Source organism: Acomys minous (genome assembly GCF_964271855.1).
Source record: "Acomys minous genome assembly, chromosome: 19".
NCBI lineage: Eukaryota > Metazoa > Chordata > Mammalia > Rodentia > Muridae > Acomys > Acomys minous.
The window spans coordinates 62,801,363-62,819,949 of record NC_140499.1 but is presented as its reverse complement, the minus strand read 5'-3'; the positions used below and the strand labels follow the sequence as shown (position 1 = coordinate 62,819,949).

The following is an 18,587-nucleotide window of genomic DNA, read 5'->3' as shown; positions in this document are numbered from 1 at the left end:
TCCGGACTCTTATGCTTTGGCCTAGACTCTAGGATTACTCATGTGCCATCAGGCCCAGCTTAACTTCTGGCTTCTTGTTGTTCTTGTTGCTTTGTTTTCATATGAGGTTTTTCTTAGGAGATTCTCTAGAGCCTCGGGGTCCAGGGCAAAGATCACCAAGGTGAGATAAATTCCCAGAAAGTGTGGAACATATAAAATAATATTTAAAAAAAAAAATCACAAAGGAACCAGCTAGGAGTTACAAACTCCAAATCCAGCATTTATTTCAGTGGCAGAGCAGAGAGGAGGCTCAACCCAGGTTAGGTCATTCCCAAACAGAGACAGCTGGACAGGAGCCCCTGGGGATGCCTCTCCACCCAGCTAAGGGCTTGGGAGGAGGAGAAGAGGACAAATACTGGTACTGCCATTTCCACAGCTGCCACAGCCAGGAGCTGGGAGACCTCAAGCAGCAAGCTGACCTCTAGAGGCCAGGACAGACCCAGAATCAGGCAAGAGTCAGACAAGACCATCAGACATTGCAGGAGTGCGCAGACTCAAGAGATGAAGAAACTCTTGGTGGGGGAGGGGGAGTGCCCCAAACAGCATCGACATTTCACAAAGGGGACCCCCTCCCCCAGGGCCTGTAGGCTCCAGGGAACGCACTACCACAGTGAGAGACACTCACAAAGAGGCCCTGATAGGCCCCGCCCCCACCCCCTGTGCTGCTGAGCCAGGGTAGGAACAGGTCTGGAGGGAGAAGGAAAGAAAGAGTCAATAAAAAGCGTGGAAAGAACACTGGCAGGGCATTATGGGTCAGGACGTGGAAAGGGGCGCATGAGGCGCCCCTAGCTGCTGCTCTGCTGGCACTCCTGCTGCTCCTGCTGGCGGATGAGGTTGGCCATGGGGCTGGTGATGCCTCCTATCATGGTCCAGTATTCATCAAAGCAGATGCGCCCGTCATGGTTGGCATCGAGGTTCTGGATGAGCTTGTCGGCTGCCTTTCGGTTCCCTGTGTCCTGTGGAAGAACGGGAGTCAGTAAGATCTCGCGATGACCCAGGCAAGAGCCCCTAGGCAGAGCCCCGGAATCAGACCCGACAGCTACTGCCAGGCCACGAACAAACCTCCATGGCCAGGCTAGCAGGGTATGGGGGCGGGAGTGGGGGGAGCGGAGGTCACTGAGCAGGGCACAGGGAGGGGTGGCTGAGAGGACTGAGGGGAGAGATGGGGAGAGCGGGGGGGGGGGGTCGGGGGGGACAGGGGGGCAGTGTGAGAGGAATGCGGGGAGATGGGTGGGGGGAACGGTGGCGGGAGGGGTGGGTGGTGGGTGGGTACCGTCAACATGTGGTTCAGCTCTCTCTGGAGCATCTTGCGGAAACTGCTCTTGCTGATCTTGTTCTTGACCAGGCTGTGCTTGGATACGTATTTATAGAAGTTTTCCACCAGGACAACTACAGCCTTCTCCAGCTCTGTGTAGCAGTCAGCCATCTCCCTGCCTCAGCTCCTCTCTGGGCCTGGGGGACCAGAAAGAGGGAAGATGAGGAGGGACATCACACACACACACACACACACACACACACACACACACCAATATCCCCACACCGCTTGTCTTCCGGACAAGGGAGGGGAGAAGGTGTGGATTTGCAGAGTGTGGGGGTGACACCCCGGAAGGAGAGCTGTGTAACTAACTCCTCTAATCCAGGTGTTCCCCAGACTGCCAACTGCCAAGACAGGTTCCCCAGGCCCTTCCCCTGCCCTGGGCAGCCCTGCTGCACGTCAGAGCCCTCTGAGAGCAGGAGGCTGCAGTGGAGACAGGAGGCAGGCAACTATGCCCCCAAACACACACCCAGGTCCCCTGTTTTAGGGCAACCATAGTTGTGAAGAGTCAAGGCAGAGAGAACCAGGGCCTTTCATCTTCCACCCTGAGGACTGGCTGAGACCCCAGCTCTAGGCAACAAAGCAGGAACAGGAACGTCAGCCCACCTCAACCCCCAGCACAGGCTCTAAAGCAGTGAGTTCAGGGGCTCCAGCTACCACTGCCCATCTCTAGGAAAGAGCAAAGTCTGGCTCCGTCAGATCAGATTTTGTGTGGCTCCCCTCCTGGCCACACCCTGTCACCCTCTCCTCCCTCAAAACCATTCGTAAGTACACATCATGGCCCAGCGACACCCTTTACCCCATACCTAAGGAAGATCCTGGCCCAGTTCTGCCCCAGTTGGAGACAGACTCTGGGCCTCTGGACGCAGCTGCTGCCTGACAGAGGCCACACACATCACCCCCTCACCCCAGAACAAAAGGCCACTCACACTCCAAGCGGATACAGCCTTCTGAATAACAGGATATGAGGGGAGCAGGCGGATCTACTCTGCGAGTCACCGCCCATGTCCAGAGCCCCTCCAAATCAGCCTGGCAAATCAAAGTCCCCTTCCACCCCACCCCCCAGGACAAGAATGAACTCCTGGTACCCTCACCCAGCTGGTCCCAGGAAGGGGAGGTGGACACCAAAGGACACCACCACTGGGCAGGCCTGTGCACCCACAGTCTGATTCAAAAAGGCCCCCTCCTTCGCCAGGCCCCAGCACGCCGCCTGGCCTTACCACCCGCTTTCTACCCCTTGGGTAGATCATGTCTTCTCCCGTGCCCATCACCCTGCATGCTCCTCTTAGCTGACGCCTGCCTGTCACTCTGCCCCTCCCCAAAGTGTGCCTGCAGGAAATCTTGCCTTGACCTCTGTCATCTCTATACCCGGACTCCCACAGCCATGTCTGTCTTCACCACGTCAACCCCCGCTGGGGCCATTAGCTGGTAGATTAGTTTCTGGCTCTGACCGCTCCGTCTAGGAAGCCACATGGCGTCTCTTCATTCCCCGGCTGTCTTCGGAGCCAAATAGCAGAATCTGTCGACCTGGGAGCGAGGTCTGCTAACCCTGAGTTACAGGTGCCCTCCTTTTTAATCTCTGTAGCTTGTCTGGCCCACAGTGCCTGCCCTGCTCAGGGGAGATGTTCCAATAGTCCACCTAATGCCAAGGGCCCAAGGCCCCTGACCACCCTTCTACAACGTTCAGGCATCTTTTTCTTGAGGAATGGTCAGAACCGGAGGAAGCAGGCCAGGATGCAGGAAGGAAGCGGAGTTGAGAGGGAGAGTGGCCAGGCTGGGGCCCCCCCGGGGGGGCTCCTCCCCTCCTTACCCTCCTGGCCACTGTGGTCTGCAGCTGGAAGGACAGCACGCAGAGCCAGACGCACAGGAAGCTGTCCTCTTCCCATACTGTTTGTTAGGGCTGTAACAGTGTGTTTTATGTTTGAAAGATGTTGAAGCAAATTCTCTAACATACGCAAAGGCTTTTTTTTTTTCCAACCCATGATCTGTCTGCACTGACACCCTTGGGTGGAGGTGAGGATGGCCCGTGGCCAGCGTTCCTGGAGATTCTGGAACCTGCCTCAGGAACAGGAAGGGTTGCCCTCAACTCTCTCCCACCGGAGCCTTGAAAGCAAGAGGAGAATCCTGCCCCCACGCCTTACCATCCCAGAGCTGTGCCAAGTGACGAGCTCTGTAGGAAACAGTCAGAGAGAAGAGGACGAGGTAGAGTAGGTAATTGGGACCGGCGCCTCTGCTGTTGCTCTCTGCCAGCTCTCCCTCTACCTGCCTTAAGTCTGTTTCCTCCACCAAGGGAGCTTCCTCCCTGCCGGTCCCTACCTGGCTTCTTGCAGCAGCCGAGCAAACAACTGACAGAGAAACACACACCCAAGAGATGATGCAGCCACCTGTCCCAAGAGCACTGGGCCGACCAGAGGCGCAGCTTCTGTGTCCTGGCTTTCCCAGGCCTTCCTCCCAGGGACCCGCCTCCTCCCCAGGTTTTCCTTATAAAATGGATGGCTTTGAGATAAGCATCGGGACGAGCGTGTGTTTCTGGAGCGATTTCTGAGGACAGAGTATCCGAGTGGGGCAGTCAGGTGTCATTACACTCTTCCTACGCCCTCCCCTCAGGGGCAGAAGACAGGCTCAGCTACCTCACCTGTCTCACAGCCACCTGCTCCTGCAGCTGCCCATCCTTCAGCTAGTCACGCTTGAGGACCTCCAGGCGCCGAGGTGGGGAGGGAAAGGGTACTGTTCTCCCCTCCTAGGCAGAACCTATCCAAGGCCTGGTTTCCTCCCAGGCAAGTCTTGGAATGAAAGTTGGGGGCTATGAGGGCATGGGGCACCAATGAACACTGAAGCCTTCTTTAAAAAAAAAAAGGCAGAAATAGGGACATCACGTTAAAGGGCTCGCTCGCTCCTAAAGAAGCCATCCACCTTGGGCCCCACCCTTCCCCCAATGTTCTCTTAGTCTCTTGGGCTGATTCATCATTGAGCAACCAGGAGGCTTCCAACCCCCACCCCCAACCCCCCCCCACCCACCCACCTGTGCCTGGCTTGCTGACTTTTCCAAAAGCCCAAATTGCCCTGACCATGGATGGATGGCCCTGGATCTCAGCCACTCCAGCCCCACCCTCCCACCCCCAAGTCTGGTCCCCACCCCTTTTCCAAGAGCCTTCCTTCAGTCCACCTTGGTCTGGAGCTCTGAATGTCCACCACACCCTCACGTTCACCCCACATACGCTTAAGCGGTTATTTCCAAATGTCGAATATGTCCCTACCCATCTCTCCTACTCAGCATGCTCCCCCAAAGCCTACAAGATTTTCCATTTTAACTCTGGCATTCTCTGGGTCCCTCCCATCTACCCCAAATCCACTTAGTATTTCACCATTTGTTTACTCATTCACCAACGGCCTCGTCTGCTCACTTTCCACCTGCTCACTAATCCGAGCAGCAACGCAGTCATGCTTTCATTCATTGAGGCATTCAGCCCCTCCGTAACTAGCTCATTCCTCCCAGCCCCTGTCGACAGGCAGGGCTAGCAGAATAACTGAATGGGGCTGTAGTCTCTACTTGCAAGCCTGTTTGCCCAGGTCTCTCTGCTCTCTCACACTCTTTCCCTGGTCTTGGAGGCTGTTCCTACCTCTGTACCCTCACAGGACGCATGACATCACACCCATATATCAACACACAGGAATTCGGCCAGTCCTAATCTGCTTGGGTACCCCATTTATTTGAATTTATTTTAATTTTTCCTTACCTTGTAAATCCATGCACACGCACGCGCGCGCGCACACACACACACACACACACCCCTATCTCTACCCCAGGCCTCCCCAACATTCATAGGGCTCCTCTCCTGGGTAGAGGTTGAGCCTACCTTAGCGTCACCCCTGTCCTTGCCCCCACCTCAACTGGGCTGGGCAGGCAAACACATCTATCTACCTTGCAGGCGGCTCTGGCAGGCAAAGCCAGTCAAGCTGGGACCTGCCTAGATCCTGAGTGGAAAAGCTTCCCGTCTGAAGCTCCCCTCCTTTCTCTTTCCCTCTCCCCCTCCATGGGACCTCCCACCCTTCCCCAGGCCCCTCCCAAGAAACACGACCCAGAGCAAATGAGGCCTGCATCCGGTCCCTGCCTGAGCCCCAGGTGAAGAAGAAGCCACCTCAGCCCCTGCCTCCCTTGCCTGGCATCTTAGGCTCTCTGGGCCCTGTCTTGGACCCCTATTAACTTTCCCAGGTCACAGCTACCACAGCCCAGTAAGGCCTTTGTCTAGAGTCTGCTGGCCCCTAACCCCCACCAAGGCACACTCGCTTCCCTGTTCTGTGCCGCAACAGCTGTGGGCAAGGCCCTGGAATGTTCTGCCCAATGTCCCAATGCCTGGAGATGAGCCAGGTCGGCTGCTTGGCCAGGGAGGGGAGTCCTGCTACCCCACCTACCCCTCCACAGGTCTCCTTACTGAGTAACTAGCCTTTGCGGAGAGTTAATAATTACCAAAATCTCCCTGCCCGGAGTCTACCAGGCACCTCTCTCGGGGTTCCCTTCCTTGACCCTTCCCCTGACTGGCCCACCAAGGCTTCAGGGTCCCACCAACAGCCCCAGACTAACCCCCAGAGGGCCCTGGGGTGCTCACCTGCCTCCTCTGTGTCCGCCTCCTCCAGCAGGGCTCTGAGGCCTGAGCTCTGGCACCGACAGCCTAGCAGCTCCAGCTCAGCGGAGCCAGGACTCCTCCCCACTGCCCTCCCAGAATCTGTCCCACTCCCTCCCTCAGCCTTGCCTGGCTGAGCTGGCTGTGGGAAGGTAGTGACTGAACTCTTGACTTGGCCTGGGGTTGGGCCCTTGTTAAAGGGATACACACCTTTAAAAAAAAAAAACCCACCCATCTACCCTCACCCTAGAGGGAGTGGTAGAAGCTGGCACTCCCCCAGCCCCACCCTCCTAACCCCACAGGCTCTAAGCAGACTCCTACCGAGACAGAGGAAAGAAAGGGAGCTCTCATCCCCTGCCCTTCTCACCTCGGTCACTGAGGGCCAGGTTTCAGGGCAACCCCCACCAAAGACAAATTCAGTTGGATTACTGCCACAGGACTTCCCTGCTGTTGGGATTAAAGAGCCTAACCCCCGATTTCGGTGACAGAGCAAACACAGCATCTCTTCCTGGTCTCACCTCTCCAGTTCAGACACCCTAAGCTCAGGGATCCACTCCTAAGACCCTTCTGCACACCAGATGCTCACTCCCATGATGACTTCTGTCAGGTGCCGGAGAACACTCTCCACACACCCCCACACACCCCCACACACCCCCCACACACACCCCCAACACCCCCCACACACACACCCCCACACACCCCCACACACCCCCCACACACACCCCCAACACCCCCCACACACACACCCCCACACACCCCACACACCCCCCACACACACACCCCCACACACCCCCACACACCCCCCACACACCCCCCCAACACCCCCCCCACACACACACCCACACACCCCACACACCCCCACACACCCCCACACACCCCACACACACACACCCCCACACCCCCCCCCAACACTTCTCCTTGATAAATGGCTGAGATGCCTATTATTAGCATATCAAAGGCCATGCCAGGCTCTCTCAGCACCTGTTACAGAGTCCTGGCTCTTCTCAACACTTCTCACCACCAGCCCCTACCTCTCCAGCGTGGCGGGGTGGGTGGGGTGGGTGGGGGAGGCGGGGGGACATACAACCAGCTTCCCAGCCATTTTGGCCAGCCTCTCGGTTTCTGGTTGTGCTTTCGGCTTCCGTCTTGGCCCTGCACTCTTGGCTCCTGTTCCCACCTCCCTTCTCTTCATATCTCACAGCCCCGCCCCGCCCCCTCCTCTCATGGCCCGGTCTGTTCTGCTGCCACGTTCAGTTGTCTGGACTCTTCCAGATGCTTCTGGCTATACTCTCTCATATTTACACCATACCTAGGAGCAGCCATGTCCCCTCCTTCCAAGCGGCTCGGCCCCTCTCTCTTATGACGGGACTGTTAGGCGATCCGTTGCTCATTTGTCTCTCCTAAAGAGCTGATGGACCATGGATTGCTGCCCGAGTCTGCCACCCACCAAGTCTGACTCCAAATCCTAGGGTCTGCGTCTTCAGCCATTTCTTTCCTCCAGCTGCTCTAACCACTCAACTGTCTTTGTCTACTCAGGAGGCCTGCTGCGCCCTCCAGGGCACCCAGCAGCACCTGGGCGCTCGCTCCTCTCCCTTTCCCCAAAAGCCTCTCCCAGGGCTCCCCTTCGGCTGTTCTCTCCTCTACCTGCTCTAACCACTCAACTCTCCTCCTCTACTGAGTCATTGTCACCCCTAGAGCTGCCTGCTTTGTCTACTATTAACTACAAAAGCCACACGAGTGTGCCAGAAAGCTCCTCCTACCCTGCTGGTGCCTGTCACCTCTCTGATTTGGCTCATTTCTCTCTGATATGGCTCTCAGTTCAGTGGAGGATGCCCCAGAGTGAAAACCTTGACACCATGCAGAGGAAGAGGAAGCAGCATCTGCTGCCTTTTCTCTCAGCTCCTTCCTGTAGCTTCCTCACCTTCCCCTGGGAGCAGCCGTGGGCTTCCTCCTGCCCTCCTAGACTCTATGATATGGAATCCTTCCTTATGCAGAGCTTCTACTTGTGACCCTTGTCCTACCTTCTGTCTCCCGGCTCTTTCCTGAGAATCCCATTGCTTTCTTATGCCCTTCTGGGGCTCTAACTTTCCTACACCCTCCTGGGGCTTATATGACTCTTCATTTCCTTCTTCCTCGAACTCAGAGATTACATTAAAACCTCCTTTCTTACTGAAAACAGCTTGGCCTCAGTACAGCTCAATCAATGGCCAAAACTTGACATACTCAATTTTCAAACCTTCTCATACGGTAACGACCTCTGCACAAACACATGAGCCCCAAATCTCTTTCTTTTTCTTCCCCCCCCCCCCCCGAGACAGGGTTTCTCTGTGTAGCCTTGGCCATCCTGGACTCACTTTGTAGACCAGGCTGGCCTCGAACTCACAGCGATCCGCCTGCCTATGCCTCCCTTTATAGCTAAACTTTCTCGGCTGTACACTTCCAAAGGTCTCTTATCTCTAAGGTTTATCTACTTTTACTCTTTAAAAATCCATTTATCTCGATGGGCAGTGGTGGCGCACGCCTTTAATCCCAACACTCAGGAGACAGAGGCAGGTGGATCTCTGTGAGTTCAAGGCCAGCCTGGTCTACAAAGAGAGTCCAGACCTACCAAGGCTACACAGAGAAACCTTGTCTCAAAAAACAAAAAACAACAACAACAAAATCTCTAACAGTAGATGAAAGGGTCCACGCTGTGACAATACTACAGCTTCCACAACAAGGTGAGTCATTCTGTTGTGGTTTTGGTTTTGGTTTTGGTTTTTTGAGGAAGGGGGAGGTTGCAAGGGTGAAGAGCAGATATGAAAGAATGGGGAGATGAGTAGAATTGGGGTGCATGATGTGAAATTCACAAAGAATCAATTAAAAGTTTTTAATCTGTTACAGAACTTAACTTAAAGCTTATAACAAAAGGCTTATAGTTAAAAATCTATACATAGGTAATCTTAATTTTCTATAACATATTATACATATAGATGATTCAATTCTTGTTTAGAATGTACTATATATCTAACTTGGACCCCGTTTAACTTGTTTAAAGAAAACATAGGTCTACTAGAAAAATGGGTGTCTTTAAATAGCCTTGAGCAGGGCGTGGTGGCACACGCCTGTAATCCCAGCACTCAGGAGGCAGAGTTCGAGGCCAGCCTGGTCTACAAAGTAAATCCTGGACAGCCAAGGCTCTGTTACACAGAGAAATCCTGTCTCAAAAAACCAAAAAAATAAAAATAAAAATAAAGAAAAAATAAATGGCAGCCATGTAGTTCACCTTCCTCTTGGCTGATAACCTCATCAAGATGAAAGCCACCATGTGGCTGGCAGCCATCTTTACTAAGGTTAAAAAAGAGCACATGCAATGTAATTTGACCGCCATCTTAAATAAGATGACCACATGGTATAAGCCAACTAAGGCATCCATCCTGGAACTTCTTAGTCCTACTGAGCCCTCTGATAATCACTGTAACTCCTTCCTTTTTTTTTTTTTGTTTGTTTTTTGTTTTGTTTTGTTTTGTTTTTCCAGATATGGTTTTTCTGTCCTGGCTGTCCTGGACTCTCTTTGTAGACCAGGCTGGTGCAGTGGAAGTAAACATGTTTTTTTGTTTTGATCCCAAGTGTGGGATAGGGAGCAGACTTGTGAGATAGCAGGTGATGTTTATCCACTAGAATACAAACTACTTCTTGGGGATCTTGGTTTTTTCCAGCTGAAAAACATCCTAGTATAGACTCTGAGAGGAGACATATATATGAGCCCAAAACAGGAGGCTGGGTTTTTTGTTTTTTGTTTTTTGTTTTTGTTTTTGTTTTTGTTCCCCTCCCCCCCCCCCCAGTCTTGGTATTGCTTGACTGTTCGTTGTTCCACTGCAAGAGGCTCCTAGAGAGAACCGCTCCAGGGAAGGCTTCAAGGCTTTGGGCTCAGGCTGAGGCCCCAGGTTCCGATTGCTCCAGGTTCCAGCAACTTTGGTAGAATTGCTGCTCTGCTGAAATCCTGCTGACTAGGCCAGGGAATTGCTCCCAGGAACTGGTACCCAGAACGTTTCATTCTTGTTTTTCCTTAATCTCCTTTTCCTCCTGTTTAGGGTAGTTGAGTTGTAAAGGAGATACATTCATTTAATAAGTTCATAATAAAGTATAACTGTTAAGGAAACTGAGCCTATGGGCTGGCCTCGAACTCACATCAATCTACCTGCCTCTGCCTCCTGAGCACTGGGATTAAAGGCGTGTGCCACCACACCCAGCTTGTAACTCCTTCTTGACTAAGAAGGAAACAGCAAGTCTCCAAAATATTCTGGATTAGGATGGATTTTTTTGTATGATGATAAATTCCTAAGGTTATAAACATCTACTCAGGTTAACAGAAACTGACTTAGGGATGCATGTCTAACCACTTGTGTCTTTGCTAAGTGTTTAACTCCAGGTTTCTAGAACATTTAAACAATAAACAACATGTTTGATAAATAGTGTATATTCCTAAAGTCTACTCAGGTTAACAATAACTGCCTTAAAGACATATGTCTAGCCTCTTTGTCTTTACTAAGCTTTAGCTACTTGAATAAACTGAGGCTTGCAAGAATCTATAATATTCTGTAATCATTCACTCTAAAAAGTTCAAGAAAATAAGGTTCCAAATCCCTCTGTGCACTGTACTTTTTATGATTTAAAGTTTTATGTTCACCCTAGAAGGTCTTCAATTAAATCCTCAACTCCAATTTTTTTTTCCCAACTCTTTGGATTCTTAAGGCTCAAACTTTACAGGGATAAGTTTGTAAAATCCTGGTCTTGTGAAAGGTACTAACTTGGGCTGGAGGGGCAGGACAATGGTTAAGAGCACTGGCTGCTCTTCCAGAGGACCCAGGTTCAACTCCCAGCAACCCACGGCAGCCCACAACTACTCTCATACAGACATACATGCAGGCAAAACACTATTTATTGTACATAGAATAAAAATAAACATTTTGAAAGGTACTAACTTTTTTGTAAACTGTTAGTGATTATTAAGACATGCAAGTTAATGGTCAGCCACCTTATATAACGGTCAAATTCTTTAATGTGCTCAGCACTAGATGCACAGTCAAGCTAAGTACAATGTCACTTATTTACAGGGACAAGCTTTATTTAGCTCCCTGCAGGCGGATCTCTATGAGTTCGAGGCCAGCCTGCTCTACAAAGCAAGTCCAGGACAGCCAGGTCTATCACACAGAGAAACTCTGTCTTGAAAAACTAAAAATAAATAAATAAATAAATGGTCCTCAAACTCAGAGACCTGATGAATATGGCATTTAAAATGTTTAATGGAAACCGCTTCCTGTGTAGACAGAACTGCAAGCTCCTAGAAGTGACCCTAAGGTCCCCAAAGAAGATGATGGGGCCCAGATGACTACCAGGATTGTGGTAGTGCTAACCACTGGGGGAAGAACTGCCCCATCCCCCGCCTGCCACCAGGGACCTGCCCAAACAAGGGGCACTGTTGGCTTGACTGTCCTACTCTGCCTTGTCAGGGTATGTCAGCTTTCCCAAGTTCCTCATCCATAGAAAAATCTCTCAGAGCTTCCCGGTCTGGCAACCAATGAAAGGCCAATGCTGTCCTGTGTGGTAGCCAGGGACCAACTTCTCCTACCCACAACAAAGCCATTGAGACGACCACAGGGAGCCCGGGGTAACCATCGAGGTAGTCCAGAAGGCTCTGTCGGTTTATTTGATATGTAGGCCATTTGGATCTTACTCCCTGCTAGAATGTATCCCTCTCAACTCTCTGATGACTAACTTTATGTTAACAGCAGCAAGCAAAGCATCCCATCCCCTGCTTGGCCAGTCCATTTCATAGGCTAAGTAAGAACCAGGCCTCCCTTGTTTCTAGAGCTGTGGGATCTCCTGCTGAGAAAGGCAGACACACAGAGACACAGATACCTTGTTGGCAGACTTAACACTGAAAAAGGGAAACTCACAAAACAGGTTTCAATGTAACTTTTTACTATTCCTTTATTTAAAGGAACTTGTTTTACAGTGGCTGCTCTCAGTAACCAACCACCTGTGTCTCAGGGTAAATGATTGGATGGGAGGAGAAGGTTTGAGGTTGATGAAAGTTGTAAGGATCTAAGGAAGTAACTTGAGGTATGTAAGTGCACGTTGTAAAGGTCTGAGAATGTGAAAGCTTAAGTAAATTGTGAGGGTCTAAGAAGGTGTTTTAAGGTATGTACATGCAACTTGTAAAGGTATAAGAAAGTGATTTAGGTATGTGAAAAATGAGAAATGGTTCCTCTTTCCTTCCCTCTCCATGCTATTGTTATATAAAGACTTCAAGCTGGGTGTTCGTGGAGCACACCTTTAATCCCAGCCCTCAGGAGGCAGAGGCAGGCAGATGGATCTCTGTGAGTTTGAAGCCAGCCTGGTCTACAGGTCTACAGAGCTAGTTCCAGGACACCCAGGGCTGCATAGAGAAATCCTGTCTTGAAAAACAAACAAAAAAGACTTCCAAAGTTCAGAGTTTTAACATTAACCAATGGAGTTTTTACACTCTATTAGTGTAGCTCTGGTAAGCACTGACTACTATTATTATAGTCAGTCACAAGCTCAAGATTCTAAATTCCTTTTGGTTGTTTTCTAAGTATGGACCTCAAGGGTTTCTCATTGTGCTAAAAACGTCTGTTCAATCCTTATATACATAGTTTTCTGGGTAGAGGACACTGTTCAGCTTCTAGCCTGGGATCACTGTTTGGGGATCCCCAGCTTTTACTATGACTCAAAGGCATGAGTCATCTGCTTTTTCTACAACATGAATTTCAGCACAGATCACAAAAGAGTAATAATGCTTATGGATCTAGAACAATTTTTGTAAACTTAAAGGATTCTTGTAAGCCTCAGGAAGTCATGAGGCTGAGACCACCTCCCACAGGACGAGCAGACTGCAGAGACGTGTGCCTGCTAATCAATCAGCAGCCTAAGATTCCCGCCTGCCTATTCCTGAGGGTGGGATCTCCCTCGCTCCCCTGGCCTTGGGGCTCCCCAATTCCCCTGCAACTACCAGGACTTAGAAGTTTCAAATGTGTAGCCAAGATAAGAATGTTCCCCTAAGCTCCTTAACCTCCCTTTCTTTCCCTAGTCTCTGTGTGTCTCAGCAGATTCCCAGTCAGCTGAAGAGTGCAAACTGCTCCAAAGCTGCCTGCAACCGCCACCTCCAGACGCTCCTTAGGCCCTGCACCGTAGCCTGCTCCAAATCAGTCTGTTCTTCACCAGCCCCAGGTGGCTGCTCTGAACGCAGGGCAGTGAGAGGAGCAGATGTTCCCCCAGCCTGTACTCCTCTCCTTTTCCTGCCTTTGACCAACATCTCAGCCTTCCTGGGCTCTTTACAATGACGCCCCAATATCTGCTAAGAAGCAGCTACAGAAGACGTGATCTCGCCCCTTATCAGTCAACAAAAAGGCTGGGATGTCAGAGTCCAGAGAAAGCCCTGGACAAATGGCTGGCTGTGGTGCCTGCTTAGCCTACCCAAGCCAGGCTCTCTCAGCATCACAGCTACCTGATGCAGAGTCCTGGGTCCTCTCAGGACTTTTCCCCCCACTCCCTACTCTAAACCTCTTCAGCCCCGGAGCTTCTCTTCTCTCCTCACCCCCCCCCCCCCCGGCCAGTTCCTAATTCTTATATAACCAGCCATTTTGGCCACACGCTCTCTTGGTTCTTATTTGTCCTCTTGTTCCTCTCTCTCTCTCTCTCTCTCTCTCTCTCTCTCTCTCTCTTTTTGTTTGTTTGTTTGTTTGTTTGTTTTTCGAGATAGGGTTTTTCTATGTAGCCTTGCCTGTCCTGGACTCGCTTTGTAGACCAGGCTGGCCTTGAACTCACAGCGATTCGCCTGCCTCTGCCTCCCAAGTGCTGGGATTAAAGGCGTGTGCCACAACCATCCGGCTTCTTGTTCCTCTCTTGATCCTCTCTCTCTTGCCCATCTCTCGCTCTCCCTCCCTCTCTCTTCTCTCATGGCCCAGTCTATCCTGCTGGCCACGTTCAGTTTGGACCCTTCCAAATGCCTGTAGCTGTTCTCGCTCATAGCTACAAATAAAAACTTTCTTCTTCAACCATACCCAGGGGCGGTCGTGTCCTCACTTTTATTCAACCTCCACTGACTAGAAGAAGCACACTGTAAGAGAGTGAGTGGCTGGAGCTCACAGCTGTGAGTGGCAGAGCTGGGACCCTGACCTCCAGCCTCTCAACCTGTTTCTCTCCGTACCTATTTCCCTTGACCTTAGTCAGCTGTGCCCCAGGACACCTGGTTCATCCCTTGCCCTGGGTCTGCACGCCTGCTTTCATCTCCTACCAGAGGGCCAGCCTTGGCCCGGAGGAGCCTGTCTCAGGGAAGCACACTTTCCCTAGCTTTTAGGGCAGGACCGCCTTCAAGTCCATGGAGAGAAGTGAGTCTTTCCCATGGCCAACCACTCCATCCTCACGCCTCCCACCCACCAAGGATGCTGCCATTTGCCCCCCAAAGAACCCCTCGTGCCTGGAACCTGAGACATGAAGCAAAGGAGAGGAACAGAGAGTCAAGACAACACACTTTACTTTTTTTTTCCAATATTTTTATTAATCAAATGATATAAAACAACTATCATCCACAGATGCCCAAGCACCTAGCTGGTCCTCTGGCCCCGAAGTTCATGCCCTCCTCAGCCTCCTTTACAACCCCGCTCCTGTCTCCCCTGCGCCTACTCAGGGACAGACCCTGGAAGGAGGATGGGGCAGGAGGAGAAGCAGCGAGGATGACACAGAGAAGACAACAGCTAGAGTTCAGGCTGGTTCAGATTGGAAGGGGTAGATTTCTCAGACACACTTTCCAGGACCAAACATCCAGCCAGATTCCCAGCCCCACTCTTTGCATCACTTCCCACAGCTCAGTTTCTTTCTGCCCTCCCCCTCCTACCAAATCGCTCGGCCCTTCCCCTGCCAGGACCCCTGAACACTCTCTCCGGCCCCCAACCCCCACCCCCACCCCCACCCCTTGAGTTCCCTTGAGTTGAGAACTTCTGGACCCCAGGAGGTCCACAGAGCCCCCAGGGAAAGCTGTCCTGAGCCTGACTGTTACAGAGCTGAGGAGAGGTGCAGGATGGGTAATGGGGTGGGGGAGTGGGGTGGAAAGAAATTTCGTTTCCAGGCCCAGGGCCTCTAAAAAATCCCCTACCCGCAACACCCCCATCCCCACCCCCAACGAATTCCAAGAAGAGGTCCCTCAGCTCCGAGTAACATGGCTCTCCGTCTTCACACTCTTGGCTGCTTCTCCGATCAGCTCCCAGAAGCTTCCAAACTCCAGCTTCGAGTCATTACAGTTGCCCAGGTTGGCAATTTTCTCTTCTAGCCCACAGTTGCTCTGAGGACAGGAAAGATATCACAACTCAGTAAGGCAGCACCTTCAGAGCTTCTGCCCCACCCTGGCCCGGGGCAAAGAAGCAGGGCAGCCGCCTCCCAGGTGTTGGCAAGGAGGAAAGCAGGGGGCGGGAGCTCCCAGTGCCAGTGTGGGTGGGGTCTTGGGGCACTAGCTTGAGAAGTCAGGGGTCTGCATGGGGTGGGGTCCCCTCCTCAGTACCGGCATGAGGTGTGGCAGCTGCTGGGTGACCAGGTCCCGCAGTTCAGCGGGGGTCAGCGTTTCCTTTCTACCCTCCACAGAGTACTGATGGAAGTTCCTGATGAGAGTCTCAATGGCCCTCTCCACATCACTGAATTCTTGGGCATCCTGAAGATTTTGGAGACACAAGCCAAGTCAGAAGGCCCACCCAACCCCACCCAACCCCACCCACCCCATCCACCCTACAAAACCCTTCTCAGGAGCCTTTGGGAAATCAACAGGGTAGAAAGCAGTTGGAAGACACTCTAGAGCCCAGAATCCTATCCCGCTCCTCTCCTGCAGTCCAGCACCTAGGCCACAGTGGCCTCTGCCCTAAGCCACAGATTAGGCAAGCCCCACCACCCCCGATCCCAGGCAGGGCAGGCCCTAGCATGTGCCTAGACATCCTATTTCCAGAAGAAATCCATTTGCATCATCGCCCTGTGTAGGCATAAGGGCGGGCATCCGAGGCTTGCTGGCAATATTTATGAGAAAAGGCCTAGGCAAAGAGTAGAGGTCAGTGGCAGGCATGCGCCCTTATCACAGAAGAGTGTAAGAACAGACAGTCCCGATGAATGGGCCCACCTCAGCATTGGCCGACCGACACTGTCCCATGGTGCCTGGTACACCGGTCGCTCCTTCCGTGGGTGACTTCGGTTGTCTGTCCTACAGCCTGCCCCACCGGAGCTGATGGATCATGATCTGCCTGGGGGTTGGGGGAGAGGCCTGAGGTTAGGGGCGAGCTCTCTTTTCTTCATGGCCCCTTTTGGCTCCGCCCAACATATACCTTCACCTAAGCGGTTGGAGTCTACACAGGTCCCGTCTTGCCCAAACTCCAGGAGCTAAGACCACAGCCCCCAGGCCAACCCACTCAGAGGGAATCCCCCCTGGGCCTCGCCTCTTCTCAGCTTCGTTCTCCCTACCTCCACCAGCCACCCCTGTAAGACTCGGGACCGGAAGGACAGCCCGTCTAGGCTGAAGGCGCTGGGCTTGCTTTCTTACCTGCTGGCAGCTTCGGAGACAGGATGGATGAGGCAGCTCATCTGAGCTCAGCTCTTATACCTGGGGGAAGGGAGGGGAGGCCAGGGGCAGGGCCAGGGCCTTATCCCTCAGCCACCCCAACTATTGCAGCCTCCTGGGCTGGGCGCCAGCGTGGAGCGCCGCACCCCTCCACAGTTCTACAGTCGCTCCCCACCCCTACCATGAGGAGGAAGCCACGGAGGGCTGGGTATGGGATGCCCCTGGCACAGGATCACCTTACTACAGAGTCACAGGAGAGAGGAAAGGGAAGGGAAGGGGGTGCAGAGGGAATCTTAGCTGGATGCAGCTAAGTCCCGGATGCAGTGGGAGTCACCATTGAAAAGAGAGACAAGGAGCTGACCAAGGTGAGTTTGTGGATTATGGAGCTTGAAAAAAGAAAGGCCCACAAGGTCTCTCTTCTCACTCCGCTTGCTCCAAACTAAAGCTAAGCTACCTAGTAACACTCAGGACTGCTGACACCCAGAGCCACGCCTTTTCCAGTCCTGACAGCCTAGAGATGCAGAGTTGAAAGGAAGGGCCCTGCACCCTGGGATTGGGAACCACACTGAGCCTTCACCTGATGTCCTGTAGGCGCCTTGCAGCAGCCCAGGGTACACATGTGCAAGGCTCAAAGGAGTTACCTGGCAGGTAACAACCTCTCCAAACTGGTTGGGCTGCCATCTCCTCCCTCCTTCAAAGTCCTACCCCGTCCCTGACCGGCACCTCAATGCCAGCCCTTCAAGCTGCTACCCAAGCACCCCAGGGGGAGCCTAGACTGTATCTCCTGGGGCTGGGACTAACCCAACTAGCCCTCCCACCTGCCCAGGACTTAGGACGCAGACAGAGGTGGAAGGGCTTGAGGGGTCCGCAGAAGGATTGCATGCGCCTTGAGTCAAAATTCCTTTGCTAACTATGGAATCAGAAGACATATCCAGACTTCCTTCCTTGTATCACAGGCTGAGGTCCCCTGGATTTCTGGTCTCAGTCGGAGACTCTTCCATAGGGCTCATTTGGAGAGCTCCTAAGGAGGGCTTCAGTCTGGAGACTCCCCGTCTGAGGGGCTGAGGAGTTCGAAGGCCTCTCAGATGTCTCTGCCAGCAGCATCGTCCCCTCAGAGAGCCTGGGGATCCCTCTGAGGTCCCTCCGGGGCCTCTTTCCTCATGTGTGACTTTCCTCATGTGGTCTTTCCTGATGTGGAAATTTGTCCTGCTTCTCCTCTGGTTGACTAGCTGCCCCAAGTGGACATTCACAGTCACAGCAGTGACAAGCCAGGAGGCTTACGTCACTGCCGCACCCCTACTCTCCCTAGTGGTGAGTTATACAAGCCCTTTGCCCCTTAAGTCAGGGAGTGTTCCATACCATCACAGCTCCATCAAGCCAGGGAGTGCTCCATACTGTCACAGCTCCCTCAAGCCAGGGAGTGCTCCATATTGTCACAGCTCCCTCAAGTCAGGGAGTGCTCCATACCGTCACAGCTCCATCAAGCCAGGGAGTGCTCCATACTGTCACAGCTCCCTCAAGTCAGGGAGTGCTCCATACCGTCACAGCTCCCTCAAGTCAAGGAGTGCTCCATACTGTCACAGCTCCCTCAAGTCAAGGAGTGCTCCATACTGTCACAGCTCCCTCAAGTCAAGGAGTGCTCCATACTGTCACAGCTCCCTCAAGTCAGGGAGTGCTCCATACCGTCACAGCTCCCTCAAGTCAGGGAGTGCTCCATACCATCACAGCTCCATCAAGTCAGGGAGTGCTCCATACCATCACAGCTCCATCAAGTCAGGGAGTGCTCCATACCATCACAGCTCCATCAAGTCAGGGAGTGCTCCATACTGTCACAGCTCCCTCTCCCTGTCACATCTGAGCAGCACTTCTCCAGGCTGGTCTTAGCTATTGGTGTCTTCGTAACCTAACCTCCCTAAAAATGTCCCCTCAGAGCCAGGAGTAGTAACGTTCCTGTTGTCCTAGCACCTGTGAAGGTGAGGCAGGAGGATTGCTGAAGGTAGCAACACTCTATCTT

The 18,587-nt window shown here is 52.5% G+C and overlaps 2 protein-coding genes across 5 annotated transcripts; both read right to left on the bottom strand.

The window, feature by feature from the left end:
* Positions 1 to 238: 238 nt before the first annotated feature.
* Positions 239 to 6,143, bottom strand: S100A16 (S100 calcium binding protein A16). 4 transcript variants are annotated; one of them, XM_084768655.1, is made up of 3 exons: positions 5,962 to 6,143; positions 1,313 to 1,491; positions 239 to 995 (listed from the first exon to the last, which is right to left on the bottom strand). In XM_084768655.1, the coding sequence occupies exons 2-3, from the start codon at positions 1,463 to 1,465 to the stop codon at positions 825 to 827; spliced, it is 324 nt and encodes a 107-aa protein (XP_084624781.1). In that variant the 5' UTR covers positions 1,466 to 1,491; positions 5,962 to 6,143; the 3' UTR covers positions 239 to 824. The 4 variants fall into 4 exon arrangements, with proteins under 4 accessions (XP_084624781.1, XP_084624784.1, XP_084624782.1 ...); XM_084768658.1 differs by lacking the exon at positions 5,962 to 6,143 and adding an exon at positions 5,629 to 5,652; XM_084768656.1 differs by lacking the exon at positions 5,962 to 6,143 and adding an exon at positions 3,671 to 3,807.
* Positions 6,144 to 14,512: 8,369 nt separating this feature from the next.
* Positions 14,513 to 16,692, bottom strand: S100A14 (S100 calcium binding protein A14). The gene is made up of 4 exons (XM_084769201.1): positions 16,556 to 16,692; positions 16,139 to 16,259; positions 15,536 to 15,682; positions 14,513 to 15,319 (listed from the first exon to the last, which is right to left on the bottom strand). The coding sequence occupies exons 2-4, from the start codon at positions 16,166 to 16,168 to the stop codon at positions 15,182 to 15,184; spliced, it is 315 nt and encodes a 104-aa protein (XP_084625327.1). The 5' UTR covers positions 16,169 to 16,259; positions 16,556 to 16,692; the 3' UTR covers positions 14,513 to 15,181.
* Between the last annotated feature and the right edge of the window lie 1,895 nt (positions 16,693 to 18,587).

Bases quoted from the DNA above. Each gene is read 5' to 3' on its own strand.
- S100A16 (XM_084768655.1), bottom strand. From the start codon at position 1,465: ATGGCTGACTGCTACACAGAGCTGGAGAAGGCTGTAGTTGTCCTGGTG. The intron at 996-1,312 runs GTACCCACCCAC...GTTCTTCCACAG, and splicing joins AGCTGAACCACATGTTGACG to GACACAGGGAACCGAAAGGC.
- S100A14 (XM_084769201.1), bottom strand. From the start codon at position 16,168: ATGGGACAGTGTCGGTCGGCCAATGCTGAG. The intron at 15,683-16,138 runs GTGGGCCCATTC...CAAAATCTTCAG, and splicing joins GTCGGTCGGCCAATGCTGAG to GATGCCCAAGAATTCAGTGA. The intron at 15,320-15,535 runs GTACTGAGGAGG...TCCTGTCCTCAG, and splicing joins AGCTGCCACACCTCATGCCG to AGCAACTGTGGGCTAGAAGA.